The sequence below is a fragment of the Carassius auratus genome, chromosome 44 (genome assembly GCF_003368295.1).
Source record: "Carassius auratus strain Wakin chromosome 44, ASM336829v1, whole genome shotgun sequence".
In the NCBI taxonomy this organism is placed as follows: domain Eukaryota; kingdom Metazoa; phylum Chordata; class Actinopteri; order Cypriniformes; family Cyprinidae; genus Carassius; species Carassius auratus.
Window position 1 is genome coordinate 2,566,037 of NC_039286.1, and position 19,435 is coordinate 2,585,471.

Genomic DNA, 19,435 nt, shown 5'->3' on the forward strand with positions numbered 1-19,435 from the left:
CTCTGGCTTATATATGATCTGCCTCCATGCCATTTTGAATCTGACGAAACAAAAGCTTTTATGACAACCCGTAAGATATTTTATCTCCACTCCAACACAAGCGCTCAGCCCAGGCTTTGTTCTACAAGGCATTTTAAGCTTTTAATCGTTCCCTCTCTTGGCCTGGATGTTTGACGATACTTCAGGTGCATGATAATGAATGCTCCCCCTCCCAGCAGGTGTCGAACCACATAGAAGCTCAGCAGCATCAGCACAAACTAGACTTATGGATCTCCCCTCCTGGATTTCTTTTCTCTTTCTCTCTTTTTTTTTTTTACCCGATATTTGTGTTCGTTTTTCTTACTTCTGCTCTATTACCATTAACTTGTTTAAGTTGCACACTGAATGATTTGAACTAACAGAACTGCTGATGATCAATGCACACCGAACTCAAACAGGACTAATTAAAGCAGCACTCGGTTAAGTGTTGCACAGTATTTTGCCCAAGACCGCATTTATTCATTTTTTAAACACTGTGTTACACACTATGTGACATTTGCCTGTTAATTGAGCATAATGGATGTACCTTTGCACATAACGTTAAGCGGATATCACTCTGAGAGATAGGCATGGTTTACTAATTATTTGTTAATGTAAAAGAACCTCAACCCTTTTTGCAATTCCAATCATTGCTAATGGCTTGAACTGCAGCTCTAGGGAACAAGACAAATTGCTGCGATAGTTTATGTCTAGATCTCAGGTACTATTTACCTGGGGTTAAAATCCATCTAAATACCTGAGCAATTACTTTGTCCCTAGGAGCAACAGGTCTGTGCACCATTCGGGAACTGAATTTTAATTAGTTCCTGCATTTAAAGAACATTTCATTGAGTTTTATTGTATTTTGTTTTTAAGAAATCTTTTTTTTTGTTCCACATAATAAATAAATAACACCATACAATATTGGAACGATATAAGGGTGAGTAAATAATGTAAGAATTTTAATTAATGCTCGTTTCCCTTGCATTTATTTGTGGGTTCTTATATTTTTGTTGCTGTTGGTTCTAGAAAAAATAAATAAATAAATAGTCACAATCTGCATCCCACACATTTGACAGAAATACTTTAGTATAGTACAAAAATTTGAATATGTCAATAAATATGTTTAATGTCAATGTTTTAAATGGTATGGCGGGTTCAATGGTGTGATGAATGCATTTCAGGGGCTAAAACACCTCAGCTGCTGACTATTCATTTTCACGGCTTTCCATTTGCAAAGCTATAATGTTTTTCACTTTTCGTTAGCTTTTTTTGAAGGCTTCATTTCAAATGACATCTATCTCATTTAGGACCTTCCATCAGAGCACGAGCAGTCCAATGACCACAGACAGGCCTCGAGGGAGACATCACATACAGCTCACATAATGCCAAACGATGCTTGTGAGGGAGCTCCAAAATCCCCAGAACAGTTAAACTGACAGCAACATTTACAGAAGAGGGTTTTCGACACCACATACTTTTCAACACCACGTACCTCATAACACCACAGCTTTCTTGGGGCAGGACTGAGATAGCAAAGTGGCTTTTTTTTAGCACAAAAATGAACCCCAATACAAGAAACCGGGGGGCTGGGAGGTTTGCTTTCTCATTTCACACTTTCATCTCTGTACTATTTTCCAACTGGAGCCTGGATATTACAATCATAGGCTGTCTGCAAACATTTCAAGTATCCCTGGAATACAGCAGGTCAAGGATACTGGGTGGCATACAACTATTGACAAATTCTGCAATTGCTTGTGTTCTATTAAAGGGAGAGTTCACTCAAAGAAGAAAATTCTGTCATCATTTTTTCACCCTCATGTTATTTCAAACCTGCATTAATTACTTTCTTATACTGAAGAAAGACAGACATATGGGTTTAAATGAAGGTAGCTTAAATGCAGTTGGATAGGCTTAGTTAGCTAACTGTTTTAAAAAAAAAAATTGTATTTTTTTTTAAAGTAGTAAACAATAGATGCATACATTACCAAATTAAATTCAGTTCACCGCCTCATCTTTTTTTCATCTGTTGGTTTGGAAGGTCTGGTCTTTGTGCAGTGACACAGGACCGACTACATTCTCAGACTATGAAATATTCTTACTGTGCAACACCATGCTAAGCGCACTTTTTACTTTTTTTGGGGCCGACAGATGGCCTTCAGCTATAAAAGAAAGACAAGGAAGCTGGTTGCTAAGCTACACACCTGTCTAGAAACCAGCACATTAAATGTACAGAAATTAATAGAGGAGAACAGTATACTTTAAAATAGTTCAGTATACTTTTAAAACGAGTACTTATTACGGAAATAATACTTAAAAATATATACTTACTGTAAGTGCAAACTCAAACATTTACAGTGTATACTAATTTCTATGAATTAAAAATGTATTCGTTAGTGAAAAAAAATGTATTCGTTAGAGTGCCTTTTTGACCTCCTTAAGTAGATCTTCATTTATAATTTAATAATTACTTCTATTGTCTTTGAAAAAAACTAAAGACAAACAATGATTTGTAATGATTTAAAATGTACTTTAAAGTAACGTAAGTAATAAACAGTCATGAACATTTACTCTAAGTACATTAAAGTGGCCTTTTATTTAATTAATATTATATTATCTACAAGTACAGTATTTTTACTACAAGTCTTTTTTTCAAAGGCATACTGTTTACTGTTTAGTAATTTAAAATTATGACATTCAAAATAACTCAAAATAACTGTGAACATTAATTTGAAGCCATATTGTATATGTATATGTTATAGTGTCATATGTACAAGACATGACGAGGTTTTCAAGATTGTGAATTTAAACTATAGCTGTGTGTGTTTATTAACATGTTATGCTTAAATGTTAAAAACCATATTTAGACAAAATAAAGAGAGATGCTCCATTCACCCAAAGTACTATTGTTGTCACAAAAAGCCCTTATAATTTCAATGCGCAATACACCAAACACATTAAAGGTATAACTCCACTATGTTTTGGCTTTGCTCCGTTTTGCTAAATGTTGCGAAACTGCATCCAATTTTGTTTCAGATTTACAGTTACTCACCAAACTCCCTGGGTACAGAGATAGAGTACACACAGCTCTGTCCCGTGGTGTAGTTCCTCGGGAAATTAGGTGACAGCACGGTTCCTTCTGTCCCAGTAGAGCGACTTCCACATGGTGCTGTTCACACAAACACCCAGATCACTCATTACTTTGTGCTTCAACGTTCATGATGAACTGCTATTTTTGAGACACCGGCCTTGATAGAACTGATCTTGGCTAGCGCAGCATGCTCAAGTCATTTTACGAGTTTGATTAATTTTGTTTGGTCTGCAGCAGCAGTTCCAAACTGTTTATTCGCAGAGATTCTCTTACACATCCATTTTTACTTGCAGACTCTACCTTGACAGCTGGGCAGCCCCCTGTTCCAGCCAGGCCTGCCATCATCACCCATAATGCAAGTAAGCGTGGAATAGCCCTGGAGGACGTAGCCTGCCTCACAGTAGAAGGTCACAGTGGAGCCCAGCTTGTAGTCACTGCCCAACCGAGTGCCATTCATCACATTACCGGGATCAAAGCATGACTCCCTCAGCTTAGCTGTGCGAGATGGAGAGAAGGTGCAGGAAAAGCAAGGGTTGAAAATCACTTTAGGCATATCTTAGCTTGCAGAATGAACAGTTATTGGTTCAAACTGAGATTTATTTACAACGTGAACACATTTTTCTTCTAAGAAAAATACTTTGTCGGGGGTTTTGAAGCTCATCTGGTAACTATATAACTGTAATTCTTTACAAAATTCTATTTTATGTAATGAGGGAAAAGAAAATAGGTAAGAGTGAGTAAATTAAAAAGGGATGGTCCTATTTATTTTCAATCGTAAACCACTGAATACCACTCACAATTAAATTAACTTTTTCTCAACTTAGCTGTCCAATATATGTGTAATATACTGTATTTAATTAAAGGTTTAGACATTTAGGGTCTTGAAATGTCAGGGTCTACCTTTGTACTCCAGGTGGAAGCCGGTGTAGCTGACAGAGCCATCACTGCGAAAGGCCAGGTACATGGTATAGGAGCTGCTCTCTATTCGTTCCGGAAGCTTGCTGTCCTGAAAGCTCCCGATCAGTGGGCTGTTGCTGTCCGGTCCATCGTAGATATACAAGAAGTCGTAGTTGGGCTCTATGCTGAAGCTAGGATAGATGATCAAAGAGGAGCTTTCTGAATAGAGGGATCAAAAGCCAGACTGTGCTCTCGATGTTCGAGTCCTGAGATCAACTTTGCAGACGGTAGTACAAAGTAAAATATGTACAAAGCAAGTGGAGCCTGCTTTAGAGTGATAGCAGAGAGGTAGACCAACTACAACATCAAAAATAATATATATGTGTGTGTGTGTGTGTGTGTGTATGAAATTTTATTCACATAATATCTAAAATCGATTAACTTTCATAATGTGGTTTTAATTAGTTGCTTCCAACCAAACAACAAAACTACTTAAAAATAATATGGAATTACAAAAAGAGGAGAGCCGATTAGATACTTGTCCACCTAAATCCCTGTTATGCATGCTAACTTGCTTCGTAATATGTAGGTTTTGTATTGTCCATATGGCCTGCATAACAGCTGCACATTAAGGTCGAACATATAAATAACCACGCATCGAATGCCAGCATTCGCATACTTCTAGAACTCAGATGTAAAAACTCCCAGCGCAGTATCAGCATCTCAGCTGTGAGACAGAGAGTACCACATATAAACACTTGCACCTTTTCATTTGTAGTAAGGTGCAATGATAGGGTCTCGCCCATCAGTGGAGTCATTTGCATGAGATGGATTTGGACTGAATCAGATTTACACCTTCTTTTTCTCTTATTATGCAGAGAGAGAATGCTAAACATGCCTTCCACACTTCACTGCGTCGGAATCCACTACTTATGGGTTATTATAGGATAATTCATAAACAGGATAAGACCCTTTACAACACATTAAAAAAGCCATTAATTTCTGATAAACAGATGCATTGGGGTTTTTCCCCACTCCGTACCCTCTGTAGCTGTGAATCAGAAAACAATTATTTCTGTGGTAATCAGATTGATGGCTGTACTGACTGTACTGTTGCTGAATACAGAGACACCCGGCTGGGTTTACATTTGTAGTGTTGCTAAAAGAGGTCACATTTTTCGGAGGGGTTGTGTGAGTATATGGTTCTGTTCCAATTTCATTATGGACATATTTCATGTTGTGGACTTTTTAAGGAGAAAGAAGCCAGTAATGGACTGTGTAATGAAAGTCTTTGAGATGGGACCGAAAGAGAGCTATTTATTAGAAACCTGTTTGAGACATTGCCCTTCTGGCAGAACTCCAACATGCTTATTTACTCAGAGAGGACGGAATTTAAATGAGAAAGATGCTACTTCAAATGTAATGCCAACCATGAGAAAGACACTACCTGCTGGGCTGGGTAAAAAACAAAACAAGACAAAAAAAAACTGAAAAAAAGTTCTTCATCATCTGTTTTGGGGCTGATGTATGGCTTTAACTAGTAGCTGTGAAGGTTTTGAAAAATATTAGGCACAGGAAACTCACAAAACAGCCTCAAATTGCAGCTCCTGTTTTGATAAATGTTGTAAACTGTGACACATAGGCAGAACGGAAGATTGTTTTGGAGTTATTGTTGTCATTAAAAGAACTGCTCTTAGATGATGAGTCAAAGGGAAGAAGGGGCAAAGTTTAAACGTTCAACAGTCGCCGATATTTCAAAGTCTGCTAGTGCGAGTGTGAGAAACATAAATACAGAGGGAGAAATGTTGAAACCTAAGCACTTTTTTTTATTCGCTGAGTGCGTATGAATCCTGCTTAATATTCCACGGCCCCTGCCTGGACTAGACCCTCACGACACCCTTTGATCCAGGTGGAAGTGTATTGCATGCTAGCATTACTATTTGCATTAACACGGAGGGATGACTACGGCGACTGTCAAAAACTCCTACAGCACTTGAACTTAACCCCATGCTGACCCTGGCTGGACGGAGAATGCTGCTTGTGGCTTGAGCATCGCTACGTGTTGGCTAAATGAAAAATGGACATAATTAGCAACATGATTAGACTATGAAGGAAATTTATCAACCCTGCTTTTAGATTAATTGTTCACATCACTCAAGGTAGAGACACAGCTCTACACCTTTAAGGCTAGACGAGGGGAAGCTTAAAAAAAAGACCACTGTCATGTTCATTACAGACAAAATGAGCAAAGAATTCCAGCTGGGCTCATTACCTCTCCCTGACATGAAATGCATTTTAATTCAGACAGTGATAGCAGTCGCGGCTACATAATTACTCAACATGTCGACTGCGGCCATGTCGAAGGACACCGTGGGCGCTCTTTTTGAATTCAGCGTTATGACACAGCAGCCTCTAAATGAACTCGTGAACTTATCAGTTTGGGATATTATAGCTCAAGTAAAAGGCCAGGAATATGCGCACCGCAAGATTATTTCCGATAGTGCTTCTTACTGTCTCATCGGCCACCATTTAAATCTCGCTGACCCCAACACAACAGAAGGTTCGGCTGATATTAACCTTGCGACAAAGAACTGCACTGTCTGCATTCACAAAACCTCCTGAGCACCTATGCTAAGTATACAGTCTTCCTACTAAATTCGGCCACAAATGCTACCCTGAAACTGCTAAAATCTGATTGTCCATAAATAGTGCATAAGAATTGTCTAATACACATCTTATAAGAATTTAGCCGCGACAAGTTCTAGAATATTTTTCATTTTTAAAAACATAGAAAGTATATAATTAATAGATAAGAAAAAATATATATATTTAAATATTATTATTTAAAAGAAGGTCCCATTATTCAATAATCTAAAGCAATACCACAGCCATACAAAGTAGTTTATAGATTCGTTTACCTGATGAATGCAAGAGACAGGACGTAGTCAGAGTTGACGGCTATGAGCCAGTCGCAGTCCTTGCTGTGTGGGTATGGATGAGGGAAGTTGGGTGACAGAATAAACCCAGAGGAACCAGTGAGATTGCCCCCACACGGAGCTGGGAAAACACAGAGGACTCATATCAGCAGCATATGGGCATTAGTGACACATGAGGAGAATCTCTTATTAAAACATGCGGCTTGAACATCTGTGCAAGCGAACCAGGAGCCCAGAGAAAGAGTGCTGGAGTGAACAGGCAGAGGCAGAGATATTGAGAAAATGTTAAGCTCTTCTGAGGAACCGGGCCATGTAAAGCACTCATATCTTATATATGAGAATGAGAACTACAGCGAGAGAGAAAGGTTATTTAGAATATGAAAAGATAAAACGAAGATCCCGTACCCTCACTTTCATGCTACAAAAATGAAGTATCTTTTGAACGGAAGAGACAATCTGCATCTCGTAATTTGAAATTCACTCATTTGGGCACACTTTCATGTCACTGAGATGATAAGGAATCTCAATGGTGTCAGGTCCCTCAGTTTGCATACAACTCTTGAGAATGGGCTGATAAAAACTGCCTTATTTTAGAGCACTTTTTAGACACAAGTTCTTTTGTCAACATCTAAAGCAATATGTACCAATTAACTCTTAGATGTCTCTTAGACTTAGATGTCTCAAAATCATGAATATGCATTTTGAAAATGAGTAAAACAATACTTCTTATGTATGAGGCTTTGTCTAATGTTTACAGATCGGCACAAATATGTTCACTTTGGTGTATCATGCCTTTTGAAAGCATAAGACTTCAACACTTCAACAAGACTTCAACACTTTCTCAAATCATTCTAAAACAGTTTTTCTTTAAAATAGGGGAACTATATATAAATTAAACATAATCCAGCGCTTTTACCCATTCTGACCCATTACGTTACCCAATTTTCAATAAACTTTGTCTACTTAATTGTAATGTTTATTTAATGAGTAAAATAGTTTGTAGAACCCTACACACTATTTTTGTTTGTAGGGTTCTAGGTGGGGGGACTAGACATGGTCTCTAGACTAAAAAATAGTCTCAGAAAAATGGTTGCAAGAATCACATTTTTCATGGTATCTTCTTCAGATTTGAAATAGAAACTCATGAGACATGTGACTTTCTACCCATTAACAGGCCAACAGGTTAATATTATTGCTTGAATGCAGTGTCTCTTTTGTGTAGCAGTGGGTAAAGTCTGTCGAATTCTAAAGCCAAATACTCATTCTAATAGATTCATTCCTTTAATGAAATTCCAATATAAGCCCTTACCTATACAGACAGGAGGGCTTGGTTGCCAATAGTAGCGGTTTTCCACTTGTATGCATGTAATCTTTTCTTCTCCCTGGAGTTCATAGCCAGGATCACACTGAAAGGTCACAGTGTCTCCAGGCTCCCGACCATCTCCATTACGACTGCCGTTCATAGGCACTCCTGGATCCCTGCAGGCCGTGGCCACTGAACCTGTAATCACATTCAAACCAATTAACAGTCAATTAACACCTTAGGAGCAGTTACTGTATGCTGTCAATTGAAATACAGGACTCTAATTAGAATGCTAAAAAAATAAATCAACTCACTTGAGAACTCAATGGCAAATCCAGATTTGCTGATGTAGAAGTCTGTCTCGAACTGAATGGTAACCATGTTGAGGGTGCTGTGAATGTTCTCAGGCAGCAGAGAGCCGCTCACCTCCCTCAAAGACATCTCATTTTCTGGAGGACCGTCCCATACCCTCAGGATGTCGTGGGACGCTTCAGTGTCGAAGGCTAAAAACTGCAGGCTGTTAATATAAAAATAAATACATGTAGATGTATCCAGTCAAACAAGTCATGCTTCATTAGATGCACAATGTACAGTGACAGAAACAAAGGATTGTCTGACATACGACAGATGTGCCGTTCATTATTATTTGCATAAAACAAAAAGCATGCAAAGGTTATTATAGTTAACTAAAACGAAAACCATTAAAAACACTTTTGTAACTTGAAATTAAATAAATGTTAAATGAAAAAAAAAAATCACCTAGTTGTCAATATTTTCATTTAGTTTAACTTGATATACCAACTGAATTAAAAACTTTATAGACATTAAAAAACAAAAGACAAGACAAAAACACAACAAAATGACTAAAACTTTAATTACAATTAAAATGAAAAGAGAAAATATAAATATAAAAACAAATATATAAAATACATATAACATATATATATATATATATATATATATATATATATATATATATATATATATATATATATATATATATATATAAATATATAAATATAAATATAAATAAATATAAATGTTCCAGATTTAAATCGCTCAGCAGATTATTTGATATATACTTGGAATACAGTAGATAAAATATTTGCTTGATTTAGCAGAAATGAATGTTTAAACCTCTTTGTAGAGCTGTGATAAATCACACAAAGGTAGTGTCAGACAATCATATCACAAATATTATGCTCCAGGCTTCAATAATGGAGGAAAACAATCACATCTCCATTCTGAGCGGCGGTCCTTGATAACACTTTAGCAATCTGGTCTGATTGAGACATCAGCCGCAGATGAACAAAAAATAAATATGTGATTTAAAAAAGAGTTTGCTGCTGAGAGAATTGGAAAGAAGAAAAATTATTAGGTTGTAGTGCAACATTAAAAGTGCAACAGCGTTTAAAGCTTTAGAATGAATCTGGCCATGCAGGAGGTAAACAAAGAGATTTACGAGGTACCATCAGCTCATCTGATGTCTCCTCTTCTCTCTGTACATCTCTGGCCAGGTCTGCCATTAGAGCTTTATTAATAGATAAAGACCTCTAGTCTCAGCTGAATTCGCTGACTGCATTCTTATTGGCTCAGTAATGTCCCAATACCTAACTCTAGAGGAAGACGGACAGCAGATGGACAGCTGGAAGCAAATACGTATCAGCACCTGATGATGTTGCCCGAATCCACCTCGACGACCCAGGTACAACGTAGATTGTTGTCATAGGGGAACGGATAACCTGGCGACAAAATGCGCCCTGATGTCTCCCCTTTAAAACGTCCACCGCATTCAGCTGGGGAAAAACAAAGGACGAAATGGGGTGGGAGGAAGAGACAGAAAGAGAATTGAGGAGAAGAATTAAACAGTAGTCAGTTTATGCATACTCTCACACTTGTACAAACACATCATGGCCCCAGAAGATTTGCAGTCGAGCACTGAAATAATTAGGGGTGCCTGGTAAACAAGCACAACACGAGTGGGGCAGTCTGAGAAAAAAAAAGAAAAACAGTGTAGATCAATAAAGCACCGTGAGGTTTTCAGACATCTAAACGCAGTGCAAAAAGTTTCTGGAATGTGCAGAATAACAATTTATTTTTTGAAAAAATATGTATATAAAAACCAAGAGGGGAGCTGAACGACTGAAGCTGAATAATTCAGAATTAGCTTTTAAACAGCACTGAACCAGTTACCTCTCCCAGCATCCCTGTGTATCTCGTATTTTATTTTATATGATCAATATATATGTTGATAAAGCCTGTAACTCAGCAACTTTTTTTATGTTGACCTCATGTAACAAATAATTTGGAAACATCAACATTCCGAAAAATGTAAATTTTAAAAGTAATGCTAATTAAAAATATATATTTTTTGTCTATGTAATAAACAGCAATTATGTATACCCCTTGTGAATTGTATATTTATTATATATATATATATATATATATATATATAATATATATATATATATATATATATATATAATATATATATATATATATATATATATATATATATATCTATCTATCTATCTATCTATCTATATATCTATATATATATATATATATATATATATATATATATATATATATATATATATATATATATATATATATATATATATATTAAATATACAATTCACACTGCACCTGCAGACACCTTATTTTATTAAAATACTAGCTATGAAATGACCAAGTTTAGTTGTATTTTGTATTATACCGACTTTGAAGTGTATTTTAAGGAAGTTTAATATCTAAAAGTCCACAGCGTCAAAAGTACCCATAGTTGAAGGTATGCAAAACAATGGTAGCTATGACTGGAACCTCATCTGTTTCACCACTCCTCTATTCTCCTCAAATTCTCTATAAGCAGCCAAGGTGATTCGTCAGCTTCAAGTCAGAGCATCAATCAAATGAACAAATGAGCCTGACATCCATTTTGATGCCTCCTGATGGCATTCAGACTTGCCACTTTAGCCCTCTACACTCGGTTCATTATTAGTTGGCTTTCACAAGCACTTTATTAGGAAACTTTAATTGCAGGCTCTCTCTTTTCCCCTTAGAGCCCTTTTCGATCTTCCCCTATCCTGTCTCTCCCATTCTCCCTCTTGTAAAAAAACGGCAAGGGCCGGGAGGAACAGTTTCGAGAGAGACATGCACAGTTTCTTAATGATTCCCTTTTCAGCAATTCCTGTCACCAAGCCTCATTTGCATAAACCATCTACATGACAAACAATGGACGCACAGCTCAATGAAGCTTGAATAACAGGGTTCAGATTGCGACTTGATTAATCTGAACATTAGAGTGTTTTTTAGACATCCAGAATAGAGGCGTCTTCCAAGCATATTCCTCCCCAGCCTCTCGCTAAACCAACATCCTGCCATGTTCATCGCTCATCAAAGCAGCGGCTCAATCACGTGTCACTGGACTGTTAGGAGTGCTCAATCACGCCTGATTGGCTGCTCACGCGTTGAGAATCAATGCAGGAAGATTGGGAGTTGACAGGGCCTTCTGGTTTTGAGGCTGAAAATGTGTATGTCCTCTCTTAGCGCAATTATGACAACATGACATGTTGAGCCGTCTAACGCTAGGTGTGTGTATGACTGCGCGCTTCAGCCCACAGATTATGGCACTGCTGCCGAAAGGAATGCTGATTTAGCATTGCGGCGGTGTAGCCTCCTCTGCAGAAATGTGTGAATTGGAAGGTCTCATTCACACCCTTTACCTGTGGACTTGAATGAAAAAATATAACAAAAGTTAAATATTTCATCTGTAATAAAAAAAAAAAGGAATGACGAAAAGGATACGCCTTCTCACTATTTTGATATATCTCACTTTTGTTAAAGGTCGCATCAAATGACCTGCACATTTCGCCTGTCAAAGGAAGTGAAATATCCTTCAGATTATTAAGTATGTATTATTAATGCTGGCAGATACGCCTGAAAAGTATCGGCCTGAAACTTCGAGGCTGATTAGAATTTTGCAAGCCTACCATCGGTTTTGATGGAGAAATTAGACAAATGTGAGTAAAATACAATCTCTGTGTTTAACACAAGAGAGGCATTGTGTTTCATCTACGTCTGCCTTGAGGAAGCAATTTGGACGAGCGCTTTGAGTCTAATTAGACCTCATTAAAACTAAATCTAATAGTGAGCAAAAATCTGATCTGGGGTCAGTAGACATACCAATATCCAACTCACTGGAGGCTAAATCCCCATAATCACCATTCATCAGGAAAATGAAGGACGTAATAGCAGCACATAGTCCTATCTCAACCCCTCATGTGCTACGCTTGATGAAGAATCATCTCCATAGCTCATCCGCGACCCCCTGCATCAGCTATAATATTAACAACCTGCACCATCAATCACAGATGGGGCGAGGGGCTTCCACCACTGCTAATTTTGTCAAGAAACATTTGCCATTTGTTTTAATTTAAGAAGGATTTACTTCAAAAGGTTAAAGTTCTACTAAGGCAGCACAATGTGGCCTTTTTAAAAGCTCTACTGTTCTCTTTCTTGTGAAAAATAGGAGCAATATTGCAGCTTTTCTAACTACAGAAATGTGGAGAGGCTTATACCGCAGCCCTCGATAATTATGACAAATAGCTGAGAGCAACACTGAGCTCAGTTATGATAACCACAAGGAGAGATAAGGCTGGAATGATGCATATTCACCAATACCAAAGTTTAAATGTGGTTTCTATGACAACAAAAAATTCTCCATGCTATAAAAGGATGTTAAAAAGGTAAAGCAATCATTATTTCTAATACGAATATGTGCTGTTTTGTCATCCTTTAATTTATCTGTTTGCATTAAGAAATCTGTATTGATTTTTTCAAATGTCAAAAGAAATAATGAGTAACAAAAAATCTCCAACAATATATTTTTAAATATAATTTACATTTACATTTAATCATTTAGCAGATGCTTTTATCCAAAGCAACTTATAAATGAGAACAACAGAAGCAATCAGACCAACGAGAGAACACTGAGAATATACAAGTGCCAGTTAGTGTAGCACAGTACACATAACCAATTTTTTCTTTTTTTTCTTTTTTTTTTGCAGGTTACCTCATGAAAATGTAATCTAATGTAATCTCATGCAATTGGCAATAAATGATTTTATAATGTCATCTTGTAAATATTACATTTATTAATTGGGTCACACTATTTTAAGTCCAGTTCTAACACATTTTGTGGCATTTTTTCCTGGTAACACCGAAGAGAACCTAAATTACTACCTTTATTTGTATACTCTTGTAATAACAACAAAACATTGTGCTTTTAAGATGTTATGCTTTTAAGATACTGAAAAAAGCACAAGTGTCAGGGCATGTCTATACTTCTCCAGAGCCCCAAAATCCCCTCAGACCTCAGAGGATTAAGGGTCTAAAATATGGTCATGCAGGCATTAACATATTAATATATGCAGCCATTAAGCATTAATATATGCTTAAGAAGTACTTATAAACAGCCAATATGCTGGTAAAATGCATGCTAGTTAATAGTCAGAATTAAAATAAGGTGTTAAAATTGTAATATGTTAATTTAGATTGTGTTGTTATTTTAACCTACAACATTCATAGATGTGCACTTTTTTGCTTTTTGACCATTTCCTTCAGGTACAACACCAGAAATGTCAGTATACAGCACAACCTTGAAATCTTTAAATCACCCACAAGATTTCAACTGTTACATTAAGCTCTGGTTGATCAGGATCAATGCAAAGAGTCACTTTTTCATGAAGTTACTTGCATATAAGCACACTATGCAAAATAATAGAACATATGCATTACCCTGCAAGTCACGTCCACTGTACAACATCAAATATGCACCATACTGAGGATTTTCTGGCTTTACCAGGCTACTAGGATACAAATAGCAGTACTATTACAAAGAAATCACTTGCATTTTTCAGCAAAATCATAAGGCTGCAAAATTTATTGACGTGGAAAGGCTTTTATCCTCAGCGATTTATGAAACAGGGACTATGTATTTTCACACAATAGTCAAAGCTGAGAGAATTTAAAGACTGTACTTATTCTGATTATACTCATCTATGACTTCGACCCTGCTTCAAAGTACACTAATAATTTACCGCACATCTTTTCTACCCAGTTCGAGCCTCTGAAGTCTTACCGATGCAGGAAGGAAGAGGATTATCCCAGGCCCGCCTCTCTCCTGTCATGCATTTGAGCACGCCGCTGCCGTGCAGTGTGTACCCGGGGTCGCACTTGTAGGTGATGGTGCTGCCAGAGAAGTGGCCCTGGTCGTTGACCTTGAAGCCAAACTGGGGCACCCCGGGGTCCTCACAGTGAGAGAGCTCAAAACCTGAAAGACATTATGACTGTTAGATTACTGATGGCTGTTTGACTCAAGACAATGTCAAATTTTTCTTAAGAAGAGTGCTTTTATTGTACTTAAGCCGTTTAGTAAAACATCTCTGTATAAACCTGTCAAAAATGATAAAAATGGAGCACTATGAACAAACCGAACTGCATTCAGCTTTATGAGGTCATTACAGCGATGATTGCTGAAATGTTCCTTCGCCTGATATTTTCATGCTGCTCTGTGGCAAAGCTGTGGAAGTTTGCCATTAATGTGATCATTAACGGCAACAATTTGAAGTTAAGATCCTACTGGGCTGGTAGGCAGAGACGGTCTCTTGCTAAGCAGGCAGAACAATTAAGATTAAGTGCTTGGTTAATTTGGAGCCATAATCAGAACCAAAGCACAGACACTCTCACTGCGCGACACATCCTGTTATTAATTGTGCAGCTATGACTCATTATAATTAAACAGCCAGTACTCAGAAATAGCCGAAAACACATGGTAGCTCACTCAGTATATCACAGAATTTGAAATTTCCTTTTCATAGTAACCTTCATTAATTAGTTATTAACAAACACTAGCATTTTATGGTTTCATATACATAAATATATTTATATATACAGTAGTATTACAATTTTTGATGGCATTTGCCATTTTTTCAATTATAATTGATAGAATTTTGCTAAAAGAACTACTACATATATAATGATGAGTCAAGCATTATATGATGCTTTTTTAACTCAATAACATTTATGAAGTACCACATTTTAGCTCTGTAACATGAACAAATTATGATCAACCGTACTTTGACAAAGTTATTAAAGTGTTACAAAGATTGAGGGTGTCTTCATGGTTTGGCAAAACCCTCTTATCTCAGAGTTCTTTGCTCTTAAAAAAAAAAAAAGAAAAAAAAGAAAAGAAAAAGAAGAGGGCTCTTAAGATGACCACATGGGAACTTGTATAGCTTATCAGCGGTCCACCATTAAGCTGCAAGTTGTTAAGTACAGATAAACACAACAGCACTTAGCATCAACTGTAGGTGGAGGCAACAACTTCACTAAAATCTGACACCCGGCTTTGATTGCTAGTTGATTACAGGTCGTAGTTTCACAGCACGCTTGGGTTGAGATTAGGACTCAGCCAAATAAACAATGCTATTTTAATCAGCTGCATTCGCCCCCTGTCCTGGATGAGCCCTCTAAATTACAATATCTAGATACTGGAGGTGGCCTGGCTTCTCTGGCTCTCTCTGACCTTTATTATACACTCAAATGGCTAATCCTTCAGGGGGAATGGAATCGTAGACAGACAGGGATTTAGTCGATTTCAAATGAGATAGCCCACCAGCAGGTTAATACTTTACCCCCCAGTGGAACTAAAACCTTGTTGAATCCCACACTGCGAGCACAATGGCATTAAAGCGCACCGAATTCAGACAAAGTGCCTGCACAACTCTGGCTCTGGGCCAACAAAGCCAAGGTCAGTGGAGAGACAGTCATGTTTCCCCTGGTCCACTTTCCCATAATCCCTTTGAGCTGACCAAAAGCTGATTGTTTCAGGTGTTCTCAAGCTTTTGTTATGTCCTCGCTGTGTATATAAAAAAAATACTGTCTATTGGTTGTTGAGTTCTGTGGATATTAAATCTTTTGGAACTGAGCAAGAGTACGAAGTGATGCAATTACATTTAGTAAATAATCCCTCCTAATATTTCTAGAGATTGCAGATGTGACTAAATGCAATACAAGTAGGGTATTCAATATCACAATTTTGGATGGTGGGAAATTAAAACTGGATGCCATCATGGACTGTAGAACTAAAGCATGCACACACTAAAAATCTTTCAAATAGCTGCTAAATACTGGTCTAAGTGATCTTTAGCATCTGATTGCGCTAATACTGTCAAAAACACACAACATTTACAGTTGGTTATTTCTAAAATTAAAGTAAAAAGTTGAGAGAAAAATGGCTACGTGCAGCTCTTAAAGCAGCAACAAGTTTCCGCTTGTCATTAAGTGGATAGTTCACCAAAAAATCTAATTCTGTCATAATTTACACACTGTCATGTTGCCCCAAAACTTTATTAATTTATTTCTTGTGCTGAACACAAAATAAGCTATATTGAAAACTGATATGATATTTTTGCCATATCGCTCATTCGTTCTTTATTATGATGGGCACTTTATTTTTGAGTGAATAGCATTTCTTTATAACTAAGGTCAAGTCCTTGTGTGCAGTGTATAGAGCCAGTGTAATAACTTACTGGAATAGACCAGCTTGAAGCCTTCTCCTGTGGCCTCTGCATCACTGTAGAACTCCAGCCAAAGGTGATTGGATGTGCTGATGAGGGTCAGACCCAGCATAGATGAACCGGTGAAGGCCCCCAGCATGTGAGCTGCGTTGTCTTTACCATCATAGATCTGGAAGGGAATAAGATCAAATGTAGATCACAAACAAAAATAAGATAAAAAGAAAATGCTGCCTGTTGTTTGTTCTACTGTATATATAGCCAGACCAAACAAGATTGTGTTTGAACAGCCTTTTTAAGATAGGCTTGGTATTCTTGCTCTTTGTTTATCTGGATGTGTATAGTAACATCTGCAGCATTCTCTCAGTCACATACTGTATTCTTAAGATGAAAGGAAAAAACAAAATGTATGTGACGTTCATGAACATTATAATTTAAACTGGTGTAATTTATACCTTTATATAGTTTCTTAGAGTATTTTAGTAAAAAAAATTACAAAAAGACCTCATAAAAGAGGTCTATAAGGCTTATGCACCACATTTACTGAAGCCATTTTTGTGTGTGGAAGAGACTGAAATAGTAGATTTTTTTTTATTTTATTGAAATTCTTGAAATCCAGCTTTATACTGCGTTCACTGTAATTCACTTCTGACAAAAGAGTCTGCCAAATGCATTCATTTAAAATGTAAATGGTTCATCCAGAACATATAATGATCCAGAGTTCAATCCATTGACTCAATGATCCAGTTGTTATACAGTTAAAAGCTTTCTGAAGTGGAAGATTTCAGTGATTAACAACTTCGATTTTGGTCTGTTTCACACAGAAAGCTATAATATGACTTTGGAAGATGTGAACCATAACACATGATTCCTACGTACAAAATTTTATGGCAACTTCAAATAATTTTTAAAGCTTGACAATCCCTGTCCACTTTCACTTTAAGTATATTGCAAAATAATGGCCCAGATAGTCTTCAGAGTTTTACCTTTTACATTCTACTGAAGAAAGTAAGTTGTTGAGTAAATGAGTAAATGAGTCTTTTGATGTTTTTCCAAAGAAAGGTAGCATGACGTTACTTAGTTTTTGTTTTGTTTTTGCAGTCCTGTAACTACATAGCCAAATTAAGGCTGCTCTGTGCCAGCTCAAAATTCAGTGTAAAGGCACAATGCCAAGACTAAAAGCCAGACTAAATAATGTCTGCTCAGATCCACATCAGTCCCTTAAATATACAGTTGTAATTGCTTTGTAAATGCATTTAAGCTACCTCTGAGCAGCATTGAACAGTCTATGTAAAGGCACCTAAATGCCACTTCAGAAGCACTTCTGTGCAACTTTTGGTGTGTAAATTTGGGATAAATGTAGAAATACCTTCAGAATGTCACCCTGGGCCAGATGGAAGGTTCTGGCAGAAATGTTGATTCCTTTCCCAGCCTGCACCTGTATGCTGTAAATGCACTCGTGGTTGTTCTCGTAATTCATGGGGTAATTCGGTGACAGCAGAATCCCTTCATTGTTGATGACAGATGAGCCACACTCAGCTAGAGATGAGAAATAAAACCACAGAACATTGGGGAAAAATGGAGTAACAAAAGCACAAAGTTAGTAATCAAAACATCACCTACTATTATTATATAAAGATATTCAGTTAATATTTTACTACACACAAACACACCACAAGGACATATTGCTGCTGTATAAGATCTACGTGTGTTAATACAGATCTGGCATCTTCAAAACGATTGGTATAGACCGCACGAGTGTGCGGTGCTTGTGTGATGGCGGGTCTGGAAAGTGAAATCGACAGAGCTGAGTCGAGCCATTCGTAGCTTTAATTCAAAATCCCACATTGTTGTGGTTGTAAGTTGGACAATGACTATCAAATGTAGATTTAATGGAACAACAGACTGTAAAAACAGGTGTATTGATATCCATCATGTATTCTGGTGCAGGAGAAAGACCAACATAAAGCAACACAGCCCGGCTGATTTATTTAACATCCCCTTGCCGATTCTCTTCATGCCGCTCCATGTTATGACGATATTACCAGTGTCATATTTTGAATAAATCACCACTGTTACTGCCTCCATTTAGTAAATTACCTACATACACCCCCCTCCTCGGTGAGGCAGCCCAGGATGTGATGTGAATTCACACTCGACGAGACTTCTCGTTTCTCCCATATGCCCTTCTCCTAACTTTCATTCAGTTCTGGGAAAAAAAAAATACTTTGGAGCAATATGACCGACCCCTTAAGTTTAACAACTGCCTTGCAATCTGAATAAGTGAGGCCATCCCAGAAATTATAGTGAGGCAGAATGAGTTTTTCAGTGCTTTGTTGCCTTGTACTCACATGTGTTTTGTTCAGAGTACAGCAATGATAAAATAAGTGCAATTTTGAAGTGGCCCGGGGAACGTGGTTTGGGCTGGGATTGCAAGTGCTCCTGTCAAAAGAAATGTTTGCGCATGGGAGTATCGACTCTTGCTTCATTCACACAACCTGATCCAGTCTGACAGGGAACTGAAACTGACCCTTGTGTTTGGAAAAACGGGGTACTTCAAAATGCTACTTTCAGTGAGGAAGGCAGTATGTTCAGAAAATTATGTGAGTTT

The 19,435-nt window shown here is 37.3% G+C and overlaps 1 protein-coding gene across 4 annotated transcripts in view; it reads right to left on the reverse strand.

Moving 5' to 3' along the window:
- Positions 1–19,435, reverse strand: part of LOC113062137 (CUB and sushi domain-containing protein 3-like) — a 365,289-nt gene that overhangs the window by 98,089 nt on the left and 247,765 nt on the right. For all 4 annotated transcript variants that reach the window (XM_026231758.1, XM_026231757.1, XM_026231756.1 and 1 more), the window contains 10 exons: positions 18,194–18,363; positions 16,840–16,996; positions 14,388–14,579; positions 9,915–10,041; positions 8,560–8,762; positions 8,252–8,443; positions 6,925–7,063; positions 4,010–4,197; positions 3,410–3,604; positions 3,071–3,187 (listed from right to left, as the gene is read on the reverse strand). In XM_026231758.1, coding sequence (XP_026087543.1) covers positions 3,071–3,187; positions 3,410–3,604; positions 4,010–4,197; positions 6,925–7,063; positions 8,252–8,443; positions 8,560–8,762; positions 9,915–10,041; positions 14,388–14,579; positions 16,840–16,996; positions 18,194–18,363 — 1,680 coding nt within the window. The remainder of the gene's footprint in view (positions 1–3,070; positions 3,188–3,409; positions 3,605–4,009; positions 4,198–6,924; positions 7,064–8,251; positions 8,444–8,559; positions 8,763–9,914; positions 10,042–14,387; positions 14,580–16,839; positions 16,997–18,193; positions 18,364–19,435) is intronic.